The sequence below is a fragment of the Tenrec ecaudatus genome, chromosome 1, assembly GCF_050624435.1.
Source record: "Tenrec ecaudatus isolate mTenEca1 chromosome 1, mTenEca1.hap1, whole genome shotgun sequence".
In the NCBI taxonomy this organism is placed as follows: Eukaryota; Metazoa; Chordata; class Mammalia; order Afrosoricida; family Tenrecidae; genus Tenrec; species Tenrec ecaudatus.
In genome coordinates this window covers 36,992,286-37,010,233 of record NC_134530.1, presented here as the reverse complement: position 1 = coordinate 37,010,233, position 17,948 = coordinate 36,992,286, and the positions used below count along the sequence as shown (strand labels likewise).

At 46.9% G+C, this 17,948-nt stretch overlaps 1 protein-coding gene across 1 annotated transcript in view; it reads right to left on the bottom strand.

Annotated features, from left to right (window-relative positions):
• The window catches only part of PDPN (podoplanin), a 42,042-nt gene that overhangs the window by 8,645 nt on the left and 15,449 nt on the right, over positions 1–17,948 (bottom strand). The window contains exons 2-3 of the mRNA XM_075550929.1: positions 3,946–4,082; positions 1,586–1,718 (exon numbers count right to left, since the gene is read on the bottom strand). Coding sequence (XP_075407044.1) covers positions 1,586–1,718; positions 3,946–4,082 — 270 coding nt within the window. The remainder of the gene's footprint in view (positions 1–1,585; positions 1,719–3,945; positions 4,083–17,948) is intronic.

The following is a 17,948-nucleotide window of genomic DNA, read 5'->3' as shown; positions in this document are numbered from 1 at the left end:
ATAGAACAAAGTGTCCTTGCATTGAGGGAGTACTTGAGTGGAGGCCCAATGTCCATCTGCTACCTTAATACTAAACCCATAAATATATGCACATAGACCTATTTCCCCATCATTATACATAAATATATTTACATATGCATATGTCTGTATTTAGATCCCTATAAATGCCCTTTGGCTCCTAGTTCTTTCCTCTATTTCCTTTTACTCTCCTCTTGTCCCACTATCATGCTCAACCTTCATTTGGATTTCAGTAATTCCTCTTGGTTACCTTTCTCTTGATCAAGCCCTACCAGGCCTCTTACACCCTCCTGGCCACCGATTTTGGATCACTTGTTGTTCCCTTGTCCCTGGGTTTGTTGACACCACTTCCCCTCCCTCCACCTCCCTCTCTCCCAAGTCTCCCCAGAACCATCCGTCCCGCTGTTTTCTCCTCCACATTGTTTATCCTGCCTATCTTATCTAGATAGACATGCAGAGAAAATAATATACACAAACACAAGGCCGAGCAAAACAAAGCAACAATAGAAAATAAAACAGCAACAACAAACAGAAAGCCAACAACAACAAAAAAGAAAAGCCTATAAATAGTTCAAAATCTATTTGTTGACCTTTAGGAGTGTTTTTCAGTCGAGTCTAATGGGGTGCCAGGCCCTGGCCCCAAAGTCTATTTTTGGTATTTTCTTCCTCTGATTCCCTTGCTATGCTGTTGCATGCCCTTAGTGTTTTCCCTCAACGTAGTGGGATCAGATAGGGCCAATTCCCACACTGTCTCCAGTGTTGTCCCCTGTAGGGCTATGGGTCAGTGAGGGATGTCGTGTCTCACAGGGGCGGTGGCCATATGGTCCTCTCTATGGATTGGCTGCTCTGAGCAGGAATATCATTCTCAAAGCTTGGTGGGCCAGGATGTGCTCCACTCTCTCTTCCTCCCCCGTCATTTTCTTCCATGTGCTGTGGATCGAACATGACCCTCTCCCTGAGTTATCGCTTCAGTGCTATCCTGTGAAGTAAGTTCTGGAGGGAGGGGCAGTTCATCACATTTTTTATGCTGAAAAAGCCCCCCAGGGTTTTTTTGTGGTAAAATTAGGTGCCTCGGCTTATACTCGAATATATAGGTACTCCATCCCCACTAAGACTTTTAATTTCAAAATAATAACAACTCCAGATGAAAAGAACAACAACAAAAACCACCTATTACATAGTGCTAGCTTCAGGATTGCAAAACAACAACAAACATGAATATATCTATTTTAAAGATCTACAGAAGTTGAATGAGTTTGATGCTCTTGGGTATCAATCAACAGCCAAGTTGTTCTCACTGTTTTCTTAGCTCAGGATCAGTTATTGTAGCCGCATGACATCAGTAGCTACATCATTTAGTCTTGTGGGACCATTAACCCTAACCATCACCCGAGTGGAGAGATATGCTCAGCTTTTAGCAACCCGGTCAACCACGTTCTGAACCTATCAGATACAAGTCTGGTGCAAAATTCACTCTGGCAAATATACTACTATCTTTGATTATCTATTTTTTGAATGATTATCCAAAATAAAAGAAATCCTTTATTGGGGTGGCCAATGTTCTTACCCCTGGAGTGACTCGTTACCACTTTTGGAGCTGTGGTACTCTGGGGGTCTCCTTGGTCAGGGACTGTGCTTCCAAAGGCCGTTTGGTGGTCCTCGATACGGTTGCGTGTCACACCACCTATACTTGTTGGTACCTATTGGAGGTGGACACGAGACAAAATAAGAAAGTGCACCTACAGTTTTACAAAATACATTCTCCCTTAGAGCAAGATTCCTGGTGGCATACAGAAATGAAATATATGATGGCATACCTTTTTTAAAAAAATCATTTTATTAGGGACTTATACAACTTATCACAATCCATACATACATCAATTGTGTAAAGCACATTTGTACATTCATTGCCCTCATTGTTCTCAAAACATTTGCTCTCCACTTAAGACCCTGGCATCAGCTCCTCATTTTTCCCCTCCCTCCCCACTCTCCCCTCCCTCTGGACCCTTGATAATTTATAAATGATTATTTTGTCATATCTTGCACCGTCTGACATCTCCCTTCATCCACTTTTCTGTTGTCCCTCCCTCAGGGAGGACGAATGGCATACCTTTTTAAAAAAGAAATGAATGCCAAATGTTTAGCCTGCTGACTTCCCCAGATCTGAATTCTTCTGAACATCCTGGATCCCTGGGCTTTACTTGGCTCTCTCCCTTGAGCTTGAACGGCAAATGTTCCCCTTGAAGCAGTTCTTTGGCACACATCCTATGCCTCCCAGCCTTTACTACCCTCCTGCCCCCAACTAGAGTCATGGTCATCCTTCAACAAGAGCATACAATGTGACAAGCCCTTTAAATACACCCTCATTTACTCCAAGCACAATCCTATCAAGGAGATCCTATCTTTAGTCCTACTGTATGAGCCAGGCGTGGAGAAATGAGATGGTGTGTCCAGCCCCACAGAGCCAGTAAGTGACACAGCCAGGGCTTGCATGAGATTATGTTGACTGTAACACCCACACCAGGCAAGTGTTTAGAAAATGTGCAAGTGAGGACCTACTATGTGCCTGGTATGACTCCAGGTCTTGGGGATACAATGGTAAAAAATTCCCTGAGAATAAAACTCACATGCTGGGGTCTGCTGGAGGATGTACACATGTAACATGTAAGCAAGTTAAAAAGAGAATGGTAAGTGAATTCACACACTTTGAAGAAAATGCAAGCTAGGGTAACAAATGAGACAAAGTTTTTCTATAAAGGGCCAAATAGGTACCTGCTTTTAGCTTTGTGACCATCATGTCTCAGTTCTACTCCTAAAGCGTGAAAGGAGTTGGGTAATTCTGAACCAAATAGGTGTGGTTGTGTGTCAATAAAACTTTATTTACAAAAATAAGGGTTTGGTCAAATCCAGCAAATAGTCTGCTGAACACTGGGCTAGAGGATAAGGAGTACTGGTGGCACAGGAGGTTAAGCACTGGGCTGCTAACCAAAAGGTTTGCACCCACCAGCGGCTCTGAGGGGGAGAGAGAGATGGCCGGCTGCTTGGGTGCAGCGTTTCCAGCCTCAGAAAACCTTGGCAACAGTTTTCTGAGAGGGCCTCTGGGAGTCAGAACGACAGGGGGTTTCGTTTTGCTTCTGGGGCAGAAGAATGAAGGCTGAGAGGGTATGAGTAGGGGAATTACTTTAGAGGTGACTGAGGGGCTATTTATGCTTCAAAATCTTGAGTAAAAATTAGCCATGGAAAGACGTGGGGAGTATCCTAGGCTGAGACAACAAAATCTCTAAGCTGCAACAAACGTGCGCTTGAAGGCTGGGAAGGCCAACATGGCTGAAATGGAGTAAGGGGCTGGGGGAATGGTCCAAGAGAGTCAGGTGAACGGCATGACCCACTGTCCTGAACAACTTAACTGTCAGCTGCTTGGTGAGGCGTGTGACAATGCCCCTCCAAGTGCCCACCTCACGGTCTTCCTTCAGGCAAATGCGTAAAACACTCAAGAGTTGGTTGAAACGCATTAAAGTCAGACCTTGTGAGTTGAGATCACAGGATCTATACCAGTGTGGCCTATGAGCCAGTCCCCAGTGCACAACTAGATAAGGAATTGGGTGTACATATTTAGAAACTCGCCATGGAGTGGAGCTCAATTCATGAAGACCCATGAGTGGAACCGCACTGGTTGTAACCTTTCAGAAGTTGATCACTGGACCTTTTCTTTCATTAAGTGCTTGGCTGCAGGGGTTTAACCTCACGGGGGACTTCATGGGAGTAAAGATTTAGTGATGTACTGTCAATATTACAACCGCCCAAAGAGGCATCGAGTGATTCTATTCTTTCATGTAGGGCCCTGATGAGTCAGTGGTTTGTTTTTTTCTTGGTTTTGTATCCTTGAATGGGAACACGGGCCAATTTCCCTCTTCCCAGAACACTCACCAGAGTTGTCAAGCCAGGGGTCTCCTTGTTGGTGCCTTCCATACCCAGAGTCCCGGTGCTATCTTCAATACCTAGGGCCGCCAGGTCACCTTCTGTCACTGTGGTGACTATGCCATCTTGCGGGTGGCGTGTGGAAGCTAAAGAAGAAAGCTGGAGTCAGGGCTTCAAATGGAAATCCTGGGATCAGCTTCCATCAGGCTATTCTCTTTCCCATTTCTTAGGGATTCTTTTTTTTAGGGGAAAGGTGTCATTTTCTGGCTACCAGTGCTAGTAACAAAATCATTCTGCTTGCAACACTTCCGACACACACCAGGGGCTACTGAACTTCATTGCAATCCCAAACCAAACTATTGACTGTCATCAAGTCAGTTCTAACTCACACCCCCAACTCATTGCTCTCCCACAGATTCTGACTCAGAGCGACCCGTAAGTCAGAGTAGAACAGCCCCACAGGGTCCCCAAGCCTGCTATATTTCCCAAAGCAGTCTCCCTCGTCTTCCTCCTGTGGAATGGCTAGTAGCCTCAAACCATCCGACCTTCGGTCGCACCCAGGTGCCTAACGACTACTCGTCAGACTCCAAGGCAAAGCAAAGGCGGATGAGCATTCGAATATGGAGAGCAGCCCGATCTCCCAGGAATCTTGTGGGCCGACTGGTAGAACACGCATCTTTCCTTTGTTACAACGAACCAAATTCTTTCTGGTACCATTTGCATGTGGTCAATAGAATTAATGTATTCATGCCAACAGAATATCATTTAGACCTAAAAAAAAAAACTTTAAAAAATACCGATTTCCAGACTCCATCTCAAACCTACGAAGAATGTCCCAAGGCTGGGTTCCCCTTCTCTCTATGCCAGCTCTTCAGTTGGGTGATTGCCACCATGGGTTCTGACCACACCTCATAGATGATGAAGCTCCGCTTCTAATTTTATAGTTGGAGTCACGGTTTGCAGGGGAGGAGCAGTACTAAACTTAAGAGTATGGGACACCACACTCTAGCAAAGACCTCACTGCCCTGGGCTCTCTGGCTTTTATTCATTGCCACATGTTGTCAGGTACCATCAAGTCAGTTCTGAGTCACAGGAACTTTACGTATAACCTAACCAAACACTGTCAGGTCCTGTGCCATCTTTGCAATGAGTTGTTTTTATGTTTGAGTTGCTGTATCATTCCATCTTCCTCTGTCTCACGGTCCCTCCACTTGACTCATCACCACCTGGGTGCATGAAACATGCAAGATGTTTCCAGTGGGGTGAGACGGTCAATTAAACTCCATGGGGATGTGTGGGGTGGGGTTGGGGGAGGGGTAGAATAGATGGGCAATGGACTGTTCTTTTTGTTCTCTCAACTTTTTGGTGAAAGTTGACAGAACCTATCAGTTTTTCATTCAACAATGCATACCTTTCTGTTTTGTGACATTGCTCGTAGTCCCCTCACCGTAAAAGCATTCTTCCCACCATTTGTCCTTGTTCCTGCCCTTTCTGCTGTTTGAGCTTTGCTTTGGGGCAAAGGCTGCCCTTTAGGTCTCCTATGGTTATGGTCCCTTGTGGGTGTCATTGTTCACTTTCCAGGGCTGTCTGTTGTTTGGCTGAAAGGTGATCCCAACAGAAAGGGTGTCGAGGACCACAGTCCCTAGTGGTCCACCAATCTCTCCCCTTCTGGTATGTATAGTGTCTTGATGGTGGCCTCTTGCTCAATCTCTTCGAGCTGTGGTCCAAACTAATCATGAGTATGACCAAGCACCATCCATCTCGTAAGTCACCAAGCCACCCTTTCTTCCCAGCAGTTAAACAACGGGACTCACTGGCCATCGGCTTCTCTTGTAACTCTGGAAAGTCCTAACTTGGGAAAGCCCAGTGACTAAAGCCAGTTGCAGAATAAGCGAGCGTCAGCATTTCAGAACAAGGAAGGGAGGTGTCTGGACAGTTCTCAGTCTAATTACACGGCAGATGCTTACTTTTAGGCTGTGTTCAAGTTCCCATTCCAGTATTGCCTTCAGACATTTCTTTTTGTCCCTGTACCCAGACAGCCTGGCCAAAGCCCCGGTGGAGACATATTTGATCCTAACTTTCTTGCTGCTACGTAACAGGCAGAAGCCTCTAGAGTAACACGCCCTTATTCCCTGAGCTTTTTCTTGGCACCTGAAACCCTGATCCCGCACCGCTGAGTGACGGCTGTGGATGAGCCCCCTAAGCACACACGTCTCGTGCTCATCCACGGGGAAAAGGCGTTCACTGTTAGCCATGGAGGGATGTCTAGTGCATGCAAATGTCTTGCCTTCTCTTATGCCATCTGCCGGGGCCCCCGCCAGCTTCCACAATGAGGTGGTTCAGGCCAATGGCTCACGTGTTTGATGGAGTTCACAGGAAAGGGCCCCGTTTGCCAGAGAGCCGTCCCGATCAGAGTTCAGCATCTCTTTTTCTTTTAAACAATCCTAGTGTGAACTCATTTAGAAGAATATTTTGTGAAGTCGTCCAGAAAAATAAGTTTTTCTAGTATCCTCTAACATCAAAATAAAGCCCAAGAGCCGCGGAGCTTGAGGATCCTTCAAGTCCTGAATGACGTGGGCTGAACCTGCTTCATAGAAAGTTCAGTTCATTGAAAGCGTAACTTGGTGAAAAGTCCTCACAGGGCTCTGAATAGACAAAGGGGGTTTTATGAATGACAGGCAGGATTAAGAGGCTTGCCCTTTGTCTCCCGGCCCTGGCATTCTTGCACTCCCTGGGAAAGCTGATCTGTAACAAGAGAGCCGCAACTGTCCCTCCGTGGCTTGGGTGGAGGGGTTCACCAGATGGAGAGCTGCCCTGTTTCCAGCCAGCATTTGCCGTCCTTCCCCTTGGATGCTGACATTCAAATCACCAACGTCCTGGTATTTTGGACACGTTGTCAGGAGAGACCTGTCCCTGGAGGACAGCATCCTTGGTAACAAAGGGCGGCGGCAAAAAGGCAGGCCCCCGACAAGATGGATGGCCCCAAGCCTGCGAGAGTGGGTTCTCACATGAGACCAATGATGCGGACGGCGTGGGACTGAGCAGTGTGTCATTCCGACAAAGGGTGCCAACGGTGCCCCTGGCAGTGTTCTTTCCTGTCATACAGAGAGGGCGAAGCGTCGGAACGGACTCCAGGGCCCCCACCACCAGCAAACCGTATCCGCCTCCTGACACCTGCCTGGGGCACAGGTGGGTGTGCGGGGGCACACAAAGATGCACATGTACACGTGAGTGCACATAAGTACACAGTGATCCACCTACAACGCTGCCGCTCACTGCTGCCAAGTTGATCGGACTGCTGGCAAAGCCAGACCCAACTGAATAACAGATTGCTCACTGCACTGCCCAGCCCTGCCCAGGGCGGCGTCCGCAGCAGAAGGGACTGCTGGGTTTTCATGAACTGATTTTCCAAAGGAAATCACTAGGCTTTTCTTTCTAGTTCAGCGGAGTCAGAAAGCCCAAGCTCAGCAGACATGACACAGCATCATGGGAATGTGCCAGTCTCAAGACACTGACAGGTGATGTCTGGGCATGACACACCTCGGCCAAAGAATCAGCCTGTGTCTTCTTCATGAAAGGCAATCATTCTCCCGCACCATCACCAGTGGCCCTGTGAACCTATCGTAACAGACCGATCGGCATAGCCTGGCACTCAGTTCGGGAGTGGTTAGTAGCCTGCGCACAGGATTATTTTCCTTGCCACACCCAGCATGGCCCCAGAACCAATGGAGGCTTCCAAAAACAGAGCAACATTCTATCCATTCACTTTAGAATTCAAATTTTGAAAATCACCCTAAAAGAATTACACCCCCAAAATCAGACCACTCCATCCCTGTGCCGTCAAGTTAATTCCAACCCATCGGACTTATACAGGGTTCCCAAGGCTGTCAATCTGTACAGGAGCAGCGAGCTTTCTCCTGAGGTGTGGCTGGTGGTTTTGAACTGTGGACCTTGTGATAAGCAATTCAAAGCAAAGTTTATACTACTTATGAAAAGATGATCTGATCAAACCAATTATGCTTTAAGATCATGAAGCATTCGAGAACAAGAACTCAAACGATGCTTATTTCTACGAAAGTGCTAACTGTGAATGAGTTTTATCTTTTCACTGGTGTCCCGAAGCTCTAAAGATGTAATTATTCTCGTTTACACCCACTTTTGTGATGATAATTCATTTAAAATATTTTAGAATATAGATGGAGCATAGAATCAGAAGGTTATTGTAATAGAGTGCATGTTTCCTCTTATCCCAATGCCTTAATAAAGATCGTTTGGAATAAGTGTTCTTTCATCTTTTGGTTTTATTTAACTAATTATGTCTGTCTGTCTCTTGTACAGATGGCAAGCCTTGTCAGTAGTTCTACTATTGAGTTCTTCTCTCTACTGTTGATGTCACATTTACTAATTGTTTCCTTAACTCGAGATAAACATTCACCTGTATTTTCCTTCTGGTTCTACTTTTTTTTACACTTAATATTTACATTCTGTGTATATTTGAAGTATTTTTTAAAAGAATGGAATCCTATCCTCCCATCCCCCCACAACTGATTAGCCAGCCATCGTAATAAACTCACTGGATGATATCCTCTGGGTCAGTTGTGCAGCATGCGAATCCCAGCTCAATTAAGTTGTTCTAAAGCTCACATTGGGGGCTCCTCAGTGCCGTGTTGAAAAGCCCCCCCCCCCCCGCTTCTCAGAGCCTTGGGATGCTGTGTGGCAGGTCAAATGCCCCTTCTCGACACCACACTGTGGAAACCAGCTCAGTCTGCTCTATTCACCTCAGTTCATGCATGCTTCGTCCTCTGCCCCTGGCTATGGCCACTCCAACGAGAGGGCGCAGTCCTCCAGCGGGCCAACTGCAGCCCACGTCAGACGCCAGCAGCAGCTAGGAGGTCTCCACTCGCCCTCACTTCTGACGGGCTGACTCACTACTTCCTGAGGTTCAACAATTCGCTGGAATGACGCACAATGCTCAGGAAAGCGCTAGTGTCCCGTTGGTTTTATTGCAGCAAAACGAATCCAAATGGCGAGATGCGCAAGGCGAGGTCTGGGACTATTCCCAGCATGAAGTTTCTATGCCCCCAAAGGGGAACTCTCCCTTCTCGGTATCTTTCATCATCTGACATGAATCAGATGGACTTCTGTCCACTTCCTTCCGGAGGTGGACTGACATCACTAGGTGGGTCTTTCTGGTTTGGCCAGTCCCAACCTTTAAACATAAACCCTCAGATGTGATCGAGAGACTTAATCAAAGACACTTTAATCACTGAAAAAACTCTAGAGTCTTAGAGGTTATATTTCAGTTGCAGGGGCTAAAGACCAAATTCCTTGTGGAACGCTCCATTCTTTGTCCCGCAGCTAGGAAACCTGCTGCTCCCTTCTCTGGCTTCAAGCATCCTTCCTTCCCCAACAGCTCCGCCTCCTGGCAGTATGGGCCTGGTTGTGAGAAGCAGCTTCTTCCTCCCGTTGCTCACTCTCTTTTTTTTTTTTTCTCTAGGTACATATATTTATTTATTTATTTATTTTGATGGTATCAATTTTTTTTTATTTTAACAATTTATTGGGGCTCATACAATTCTTTTCACAGTTCATACATATACATACATCAATTGTATAAAGCACATCTGTACAGTCTTTGCCCTAATCATTTTTTTCTCTTTTCTTCTTTTACATTTTATTAGGGACTCATACAACTCTTACCACAATCCATACATATACATACATCAATTGTATAAAGCACATTCATACATTCCCTGCCCCAATCATTCTCAAGGCATTTGCTCTCCACTTAAGCCCCTTGCATCAGGTCCTCCCGTTGCTCACTCTCTTAACCCGAGTCTGCTTCTTGTTAGACGACTCCGGTCTTTCTGTCTGGTGCCCAGAAACCCCAGACGGCTCAAATGTGACCCCCTCTTGGGGAGACTTGTGGAAGGGGCAGACTGGAAGCCGGGTGTGGGTTGATTTAGAAAGGGCCGGGCCTCCTTGAGCAGCACTTCCCTTGGGAGCAAACTTAAGATCTTAGGAACTTAAGGTTCTCCCACGACACTCCCAGTTCTGAGCACACCGTGTGGTAGCGTTACCCGTGTGGTAGCGTTATACTCTGTTGTCAATTTGAGAGGATTAAGAGTGAAGGGGTGGAGTTTAGCCTGTCAATCAGGTGGCAGCTTGGTGACCTCATTTGGAGGTGCTGAGGAGATAAATAGCTCCCTTGAGGTGGGGCAAAGGCTCACTCCCTGGAAGATATTGCAGTTGGCAAGACACATGGAGCTAGGCTAGTGCCCTGCGCTGGAGGAGCCACGTGGAGATCCCTGCCAGCGCCGAGATGCTCCCACTGCCAATGGGTCCATAAGACTTTCCACCCACTGACCTGTGACCATCCTGCATTAGGCATCATTTCATGTGTTTTGTGAGTCTGAAGAGGACTTTATAGATTGCTGTTGGACATATGGGCTAATATCGGACTTATGGACTTGATCTGGACTGAGCTGGGATGTTTTCTCAACATTCAATTGCTCTTGTCTATAAAGCTCTTTCTTATACACATATGTATGCCCATGGATTTATTTCTTTAACCTATCCAGACTAGTACACTCAGATTCATCTGATAACTATTTACTGAGCTTGGTATCATTCTGGGCACTGGAGACAAAAGAGAACCAAGCAAGTGCCTTCTGTGAGAACTGGGTACTTCTGGGCAAGAAGATACCCCAAACCAAATGCGCTACCACTGAGTCAATAGCGACTCACAATGACCCTATAAGGGCATAATAGGACTGACCTTCTATTATGTGAGTTTAGAAGACTGTTTACAGGAGTAGAAAGCCCCATCTTTCTTCCTCGGAGCAGCTGGTGATTTCAAACTGTGGACCTGTATAACCAACCCAGTGCGTAACCCTAACCATGAGAAACTTGTTTTAAAATAAGCAGCCATCCAAGGAAAGTGTCAGACAAGTCCACAAGAAGGAGAACACCAGTCCACCAGCCCAGGTGATCAAAGGATTGTGAATCATAAAATCCAAGATCAGAGGGGAGAATTGTATTAGGGTTTACATTCTGAGCACACAGCTTGCAGAAGGGTATGAATGACAGTGAAAGCCCAGAATCCATTTGTGGAGCCCCCAAATGGATTAAGCCTCCATTGAACTCCCTCCGATTACTGACCAGCATTGAAAATAGTCTTGCCTTCAGACACAGTACGGATACTACCGATAGAGTAGGGTTAAAATTTAACATATTATCCTTGGTTTTCTCTTTTGACCCATTTATAATTTCTTATGGTTTCTATTATTATTGAGGTTTTCCTGTGTCTTATTTTGTTGTCACTGTTGCTTTGGGGGCGGGGGGAGGTGAGTGGGAGGGAGGTATGATTTTCTTTATATGAAATCAAAGATAGATAAATCTATAGATAGTAACTATATTAGTTCATTAGTGTTATGGCAGGGGAAGTTGGAGAGCACTGGAAAACTAATAATAACAGATATAAGAATGAAGAAAATGTTCTAAATTGATTGTGATAATTCTTGTACAACTTTTAAAATATATTTAAACCAGTGAATCATATAATGTGTGAATTATATATCAATAAAACTGGGGGCGGATCAGAAACTTTAGGGTTAAAAAAAAGGCTGTTCTATCTCAGTAACCCCGCTGCTTGCTGCTTGGAATAAGCAGCCTGTGGTACACATTCACTTAGGAACTGTTGGATGAAGGGGTGCATTCTAGGCTGGGGTAAGATCTGGCGTTAAATGACCTGGACGCCGACAGCGCGTGAGGCACTGACGGCTCTAGGTCCAGAGGCAGGAAGGAGGTCAGTATGGCTGGAGTGGTGGGTGAGAAGAGTAGAGAGGTTGGGGAGGATGGGGACCAGTCTGGGCGGGGGACCAGTCTGGGCGGGACACCATGCACACAAGGGGTGTGGCATTTCCTGGGAGTGCCACTAGAAGCTCTGAGGAGGAGTGCAGCATCATCTGAATGAGAGAGACCTCCGTGAGTGCTCAGTGCTCTACAAATGGAGAACGAGAGAGAAAAAGTGAAAGGGAGACAGGGGTACGCACCTGTGTACAAGCTGGGAACGGAGCTAGGATCAGTATGAAACAGGATGCTCATTGGACGCTGTCCACCATCCAGGGGAAACATTTGGCCTTCGCTTTGTTTTGGTCTGCACCGGCAGAGGGAAGGAGCGGCAAAGGCAGCAGCTAGAAGACGTCTGACGGCATTGTGGCTGCGGCTAGCTGCAGGCTCACAGTTACCCCATCTCGAAGGAACAACGCTCTCCCTGGGTCTCACAGCACCCCCACTCCTGTGATGATTGTAGACCAGGCCACCGAGACGTAATGCCCACTGAGAACCAAAATTAGGCACAAAGCCTCTGAACTATGACTTCCCTTTGCCATCATAGCCCTGGTGAGAAACATTTTGTTGTTAGATGCTATCAAGTTGATTCCAGCACATCGCAACACTACCTGACAGCGTAGAACTGTTCCCATAGGGCTTTCTAGGCTGTAATCTGCACAAAAGCAGATCACCAGGGAGGCCTTCTGCCCACAGAGCTGTTGGGTGTAGTCAAACCACCAACCTTCCAGTTAGTAGTCAAACACTTACCCATTGCACTACCAGGCCCCTGCATATGACTAGCCAGTTGCTGGCAACTCTAATTCATGGCAAGCTCATGAGTATCAGAAGAGAACTCTGCTCTGCAGAGTTTTCAATGACTGATGATTTTTATGAAAGTAGATCAGCAGGGCTTTCTTTCAAGACCCCTCTGGGTGGACACACACACTCAACCTGTTGGTGAGCAGTGGAGTGTTCAACACTTGTACCACACTTAGGACTCCAGGGTACAAAAGGACCTCGCCCCCATGAGTCCGAGTTCCTTACTGATTAAGGAGTTCATCTCATGTTACTAAACTATCCATGAAAGTCCCATGCTGTAAAGATATCGCCCACTAGAGCTGGAATGTTCCTTCCTGTTTGACTTCTGGTGGCTTCTTGCTTCATCCTGGAATGAAGCGGCACATAATCTAGACGTGGTGATGCCTTTGTTGACATTACAAACAAGGAGATCACAAGCTGAGTTGCCCAGTTGCCTGGTGATGTCTGTGTCTTGACCTGATCCACAGTCTAAAGGCACAACTGTGCCTTTGAAGGATGACTCAGCGGTTGGGGAATGTGCTCTGTGGCCATTGAGATGTAGAATGCTTCTCTTCTGAAGATATCCTAGCACGTTTTCTGGGGTTTCCCTGTGGGATACACTGAAGGATAATTAATCATCAATTCTAGCCACTACCACCCTCCCCATTTCATTTGGGAGACAGTAACACTATTGGAGGGCCATCACAAGGTGCTTGTGGAAAATCGAGCCAAACAAGCTCACTGCTGTTCCTGTACCCAGCCACAGGTCTTGGAATATCATTTCCCATCATGCCTCAAAACTACCCAGAAGCTGAAAAGGACACATTCTTCAACTATAGAAAGGTACCACCTCCCAACACCTTGCCCCATTCTGAAGACCACCCCCTGTGGTTAGTAATAGAGGTGCTCTATGTCCTCAAGTCCTTCATCTCAATTCAAACCCGTTCCACGTGGAGCTGTTGGATGTGCGCCCTAAGTTACCATGAAGTGGGTCCCTGCAACCAGAGGAAGGTGTTAAGCCGCCGCTTCCATTTGCCACATCCTCAGAGCTTCTGTGGAGTTGACGCAGCCGCTAATCTCTGAAGTGCCAAAGCTCCTTGGCACAAAGGAAGCCATTCCCTGACTCAAGCCACTTGCTGAAACCCCAATCCCAGCAGCCCCTAGGTTGTGGTCAACATCATCACTGATTTGGCAGTCGGTTGTTTCTCCACATGTCTTTCCCTGGATCCTGAGAACTTATTACTAGATCAAAGGTCTGGCAATGAAAACCTAGGCCACTCTGGAGTAAACTAGGCAACTCCCAGAAGGCTTTGTTCCTGCCACCCTGTATCCCACAAAAAGGCAAACTCATTTGACTTTCCTCCAGGTACACACATTGCTACCTAAAGCATACCAGCATCATGGTACATGACGTTTGATGAATGACTGAATGTAAGCAGTTACAGCCAAATGGAGAACGTCTTTCCAGTTATTCCTTGTATTAAAATATTCCTGAATTGTAAAATGGTACTGCTGCTGAGGAAAGCAGTCTAGCAGATCCCCAAAAAGGTCAAATCAAATCACCATAGAACCCAGCACTTCTAGGCAGTGGACTCAAACGACTTGAATGCAGGAGCACAAGAAAATAGACAGATACACACCAGTGTTCACTGCAGCACTGTTCACCACCAGCCAAAGTTGGAGACCAAAGATGAATAAACAACATGTAGTCTGCATATGCAAGGGATTATTATTCACTTGTAAGAATATTGTAGGCCTATACACTGAGGTAGTGGATGAACTTCAGGCCTCTGCTTAAGGCGTCCTTCAATGCAAGAACACTTTGTTTTAACAAGCTTGCGTTCTGTGATGCTCACCCTCCAAGCATGATCGCTGAAGACAAAATGGGTACATCAGCAAATGTGGTGAAGAAAGCTGATGGTGCCCGGCTATCAAGAGATATTGCATCTGGGGTCTTAAGGGCTTGAAGTTGAACAAGCAGCCATCTAGCACAGAAGCAACATACCCAAATGGAAGAAGCACACCAGCCTGTGCGATCATGAGGTGTGGATAGGATTGGGTAACAGGCATCAGAAGACCCCAAACTCATCTGTAGACAATGGGACATCCCCTAACAGAAGGGTCACAAGGAAGGGATGAGTCAACCAGGGTGCAGTATAGCATAAGGTGACCAGACATCTCACTTTTGGCAGGAGAGTCCAGATTTTTAACAATTTTTCCCACATCCCACAGTGTTTTAAAAATGTTCTGATTTTAGGAAAGAATGCACGACAAGCTAGGGTACACTGTTTTCGGCTGCCATGTGGCTATTTCACCAGGAAAGGAGTTTATCAATGGTGTCCCACTGGTGTCCCATTGGCTTTGCCAATGTTAAAACCTGGTCACCTTAGTATAGCACCAACGAAACACACATTATACCTCTGGTTCTTTGAGGCTTCCTCACCCCCCACTATCATGATCCCAGTCCTGCCTTTCAGTTCTGGCTAGACCTGAGCATGTGCACAGGTGCAGGTAAGAAATAAGAGCTCATGACACATGGAATCAGCAACGGGAATTTGAATAGCATTACCGGGAGGGTAAGGGAAGGTGGGGAGAGCAGTAGAGGAAGGGGGAACCAATTGCAATGATCCACACAAAACCCCGCTCCTGCCTTTCAGGGGGACAAACAACAGAAATCATTTTGGGAGGTAGACAGCAGTCAGTGTAACAAATGAAAAACAATTTAATGATCAAGGGCTTATGAATTTGGGGATGAGGGGTTGGAGGGAGGATGAGTTGATCCCAAGGGCTCAAGTAGAAAGAAAATATTTTGAAAATGATTATGTGCCAGTGTGCTTGACACCGTGGATATATGTATGGATTATGATAAGAGTTGTAAGAGCCCCCCATAAAATGATTTATAAAAAAGAAAAAGGCCCACTCCTTGGCATGAGTGGCATAAGGAGTTCCGCTGGTATCATGTGTAAACATTAGGCTGTTAACCACAAGGTTGCCGGTTCAAACCCTGCAGTGGTTCCATGGGAGAAAAATGAGGTATAAATATGTAGTCTCAGAAACCCACAGGGCCAGTTTTCTTCTGTGCTGTAGGGTCATTATGAGTTGGAATTGACTCCAAAGCGGTGAGTTTGGAGTTTCAAGTCACCGGCATGGTCTTTGCTGGTTAAAGAATGCCTGAATGCGTGCTATTCCGTTTTCAAGGCTGAGGAATAAACACAACGTATCCACTTACAGTGAGGGAAAATCACTTACTATGGCTCTTCCCCTCTGTTTTTGTAACTCCCATCGTGTAAATAAGCCATAGAGGACTCTAACTCAGGGACTGATCAGTTCTGTCAATCTGCTGGGGATAAAAGTGAGTGATTTGTGGTAGACTGGGTGGACTAGAGAAACAAATCCATAGAGACTCATATGCGTATAAGAAAGAGCTTTATGTACAAGAGCAATTGAATAGTGAGAAAACATCCCAGCCCAGTCCAGATCAAGTCCATAAGTTCAATATTAGCCCATATGTCTAATACCAATCTATAAAGTCTTCTTCAGACCCACTAAGAACATGCAATGACATTGAATGCAGGAAGATCACAGGCCAGTGGATGGGAAGTCTTGTGGATCCAGTGGTGGTAGAGGCATCTCATCACTGGCAGGGGTCTCCACGTGGTTCCTGCAGCTCTGAGGATCTGACTGCCATCAGCCTGTCTCCATGGGGTCTCCACATGGTTCTTCCAGCTCACGGCAGCTGCAATGTCTCTCTGGGAGTGAGCCAAGAGAGTGTGTCCCGCCTCCAAGGAGGAATACCAGAGTTCCCAGAATCCTCTTGAGAAGGCCATGCCCCCACATAGGCCTCATTGGCTATCACCTGATTAACAGGCTGGACTCCACCCCTTCCTTCTTAATCCTCTCAAATTGACAAATGATTACATAACTACCACACCAACTATCTCAAAAACAGGAAGAGAAGAATCACAGGACCACCCAAAAGGAGAGCCACTACCAGCAGCGTGCACCCTGGCTACAGGGACCAAGGCAGCAGAGGACGAGTGGCCACAGCACGGAGACCAAGAGACAGAGCAGGACATCAGCCCTGCGACCTTGAGACAGAGCTGTGGCCTTTGAAGCCCACAGGATGAAGAAGGAGTAAAACTGTGTCTCCAGGCAGGAAGGCGACTTACAGAGCCGTGCGCTTTGGGCATTTCTCAACATTAAAAGAGCTCTGTAACACTCTGTGGGGTGGGGCAGGGGCCAAGGACCTGAAAGAGTTGGGCCTGCAGGCATGGCATTGTTAGAGACCAAAAGACTAATGTTTTCAGATTCTGACTGATGCAACCTGTTAATTCCCCATGGAGCCCGTCACCCTGAGTATGACCTGTGAGTTCTGTGTGGCAGTAGAGCACATGGCTGAAGCCAGCGGAGAAGCAGAGAGCAGTGGAAGGGCTGGTGGTGTCAGGATAACAGGGTAAAGAAGGCTAGAGGGAGGAGGCATGTCTGATCCTTGCCTCATGGGAATACTCCTGAGGCATTTGTGGAGTTGGATTCTCCTTCTCCGTTGTGAAGTCCCAGGAGGTCAGACACGGCCCCCAAGCCAATTCCTCACAGTTTCTCCTTTACAACAAGCAGAGCTCAGTACTGCTCAGGTATTGGAACCAGACGTTGTTGGCCACCAACTCTACCAAGACCACTCACACTCAAAGAGGATGTTCTCTTGACCAAGAGCAGCGTGTTCTTGGTGAGAGAGGAAATGAGTTCATCGTTTCGTGAACTGGAATCAACACCGCTACCACATCCCCGCTCCTCACTGGGGCTGAGGCCCACGGTACAGGGAGGTCCCATGAGTGTTCTCACGCAAGCTGGGTGGCTCTCGAGAAACCAGACACAACTGGAACCTGCTTTAGGCGTTGCCCTGAAACAGACCCTCTCCGCAGGGTGGTGGAGTGTTTGGGAAATTATTTTCCATCTGTCCGGAAGTGACTGGAAAACAGCTCCTGATTCACTCCGGGCCCTGGCATGATGAGGCCCTGATTTTCCAAGAAGGAAAAGACGTTTGGATCTGATTTCACAGTGCACTCATGTAGCTCGCAGACAGCCCAGCTGGGAGCCCAGGAGGACGAGGCCTGCAGGAATGTTCAGAACGCGGCTGTGTTTCCACTGGCTGCCCTTGGCCTTGATCCGTGTGACGTGTGCCAATGTTCAGGCAGGTTTTTTTCTGTCCTCAGTGAGGGCGTCATCTCTTCCTATCCTTAAAGGCCTTCAACCAGATGAATTGACCCAGTGGCTGCATTAATGGGCTCAGACATACAGGAGCCACTGGGAGGACTGACGGCGCAGGTCCATGGAGAGTTTTGTTTGGTTGTGCACAGGTCCCCTACGGCCTGGAGCACACTGGA